At 44.4% G+C, this 2,500-nt stretch overlaps 1 protein-coding gene across 1 annotated transcript in view; it reads left to right on the forward strand.

Moving 5' to 3' along the window:
* Positions 1–107: 107 nt before the first annotated feature.
* The window catches only part of dbnla (drebrin-like a), a gene marked incomplete at both ends in the record, with an annotated part of 7,663 nt that continues 5,270 nt past the window's right edge, over positions 108–2,500 (forward strand). The window contains 4 exons of the mRNA XM_080529509.1: positions 108–190; positions 566–621; positions 2,094–2,206; positions 2,314–2,388. Coding sequence (XP_080385635.1) covers positions 108–190; positions 566–621; positions 2,094–2,206; positions 2,314–2,388 — 327 coding nt within the window. The remainder of the gene's footprint in view (positions 191–565; positions 622–2,093; positions 2,207–2,313; positions 2,389–2,500) is intronic.

The following is a 2,500-nucleotide window of genomic DNA, read 5'->3' on the forward strand; positions in this document are numbered from 1 at the left end:
GCACCTAGTCAACTGTCGAGGTGCGAGAGAGAGCGACTGATTATATCCTGGTGAACCTATTTCTTCAGAAGGTGCATGTCACTGCTCGGCTAAGAGACACGGAGATAATGTCGGTCAACTTGAGTAAGAACGGCGCTGCCCTGATGGCCGCCTATAAAGAAGTTGTCGACGTGAAGTCGGATACTAACTGGTGAGAGTGACAGACAGTGTGGGAGGTGAATTGGAATGTAAGGCTATCATGACAATGATTTTAATGTGACATGAAAAACTAACACATCTAGTACTTTTTTATCAGTTGGACTACCTGTAAATCCAAATACATTGCCCATTGTTATTTTAGCAAAGAATAAAAAAAACATGCTATATATTTCTCAGAGTATATCCTTGTTGTTGAAGTTGCAGGTGCAGGTGATAATGGAATTTTGGCCTATTGTGCCCCACCCCCTCATCTCAGATTTACAATAATCAATCACATTGTTTAAGCACACAATCTTTATTGTACTCTGTAGGTGTTGAATAATTTTGTCTGACCAATATGAGTCTGTCCGTCTGTCTGTGTCTCTAGGGCTCTGTTCACCTATGAGGGGAACAGCAATGATATTCGCCTGGCAGAGAAAGGAAGTGAGTGTGTGGTAAAGTAGCTTATATGACTCACACTTTGTGTGTGTGTGTGTGTTTGTCAACCAAATCCACAATAAAATAGGCCAGGAAAAAGGTGTCGCCATGCACACAGTCTATAATTGTACTTGCATTCAAATTGGTGATTGGGGATACACATTCAATTATATTACACCAATAAATAAACTAAATAAATATAGCACTTACTGCGTGATGCATGTAACCTAGGGGGTTACCATGGCTCCTAGGTCGGGTGATTGGTGTGCCCCAGGTGGTGCTCATGAGCATCTTGGCTATTCATAGCTTTCATGTGACGTCACAGCATAGTGGAAACGCCCACCTGACGGGCAAAAGGCACTTTTTGCGGGCAAAACCCACGGGCAAAACCCACTTTTTGCGGGTTAATAACTTTGATTTCCCGTGGGTTGGGAAAATAATTCCAACGTGTCCGGATAGAGTAGAAGACAGGGAATCCAACACTATTTGAATGGAGTCGATCCTCCACTCCTATCACCGTGGACACAGCAAGGAGCGAATTCACGGATATAAATATTCCCTCGCCGACAGCGGGAGTTGGGAGTTTCGTCCAGCAGCCGGTGAACGCCCGGTTGATCGAGTTTCATATTAAAAGTATATCTTCTCGGGGTGTCAGCGCGGTGGTTAAGGGCTCAAAATGACCGTATACTGATGGTGAATTTAGCAATAATAGTCTTATGTTTGTACCACCTCCATAACTGGTGTTATTCACGGGAAAAGCCGGTCAAGGAGGCACCCTTTGCAGGTCAATAACTTTGATTCTCCGGGGGTTAGGAAAATAATTCCAACGTGTCCGGATAGAGTAGAAGACAGGGAACCCAACACTATTTGAATGGAGTTGATCCTCCACTCCTATCACCGTGGACACAGCAAGGAGCGAATTCCCGGATATAAATATTCCCTCGCCGACAGCGGGAGTTGGGAGTTTCGTCCAGCAGCCGGTGAACGCCCGGTTGATCGAGTTTCATATTAAAAGTATATCTTCTCGGGGTGTCAGCGCGGTGGTTAAGGGCTCAAAATGACCGCATACTGATGGTGAATTTAGCAATAATAGTCTTATGTTTGTACCACCTCCATAACCGGTGTTATTCACGGGAAAAGCCGGTCAAGGAGGCACCCTTTGCAGGTCAATAACTTTGATTCTCCGGGGGTTAGGAAAATAATTCCAACGTGTCCGGATAGAGTAGAAGACAGGGAATCCAACACTATTTGAATGGTGTCAATCCTCCACTCCTATCACCGTCGTGTATCTTGATAGTTCTTCATGAGTGAGGTGGTCTAAATAGTAGGCAGCCATGTTGAGCGATGTTGCTATGATACTTTTTGCCCGTCAGGTTGGTGGTTGCTAGGGAAGAAACCACGTGACTGAAAGCTATGAATAGGACTGGACTTTTCATCTGGGTATGTGTGTGTGTGTGTGTGTGTGTGTGTGTTTGTAGCGGGTGGTCTGGAAGAGATGGTAGAAGAGCTGAGCAGTGGGAAGGTGATGTATGCCTTCTGTCGTGTCCAGGACCCCAACTCTGGCCTGTCCAAGTACGTCCTCATCAACTGGGTAAGTAAAACACACACAAAAACCTCACGTGTACACTCATACGCTTTTACACGTTTCTTCTATAATTCACAATGTATGTGTGTATGTGTGTGTGTGTGTGTGTTCAGACAGGTGAAGGTGTGAAGGACTCTAAGAAGGGATTGTATGCCAACCATGTGAGCTCGATGGCCAACTTCCTTAAGGTGTGTTTAAAAATGAAAGTGATACGCTTTTATTATTCATGGTCACAATATCGGCCTTCTTCTCAAAGCATCAAACTAAAGAAACAGGCAGTTAAAACAAATCTATTAACCT

Source organism: Nansenia antarctica, assembly GCF_963989245.1.
Source record: "Nansenia antarctica genome assembly, chromosome: 4".
Classification (NCBI taxonomy): domain Eukaryota; kingdom Metazoa; phylum Chordata; class Actinopteri; order Argentiniformes; family Microstomatidae; genus Nansenia; species Nansenia antarctica.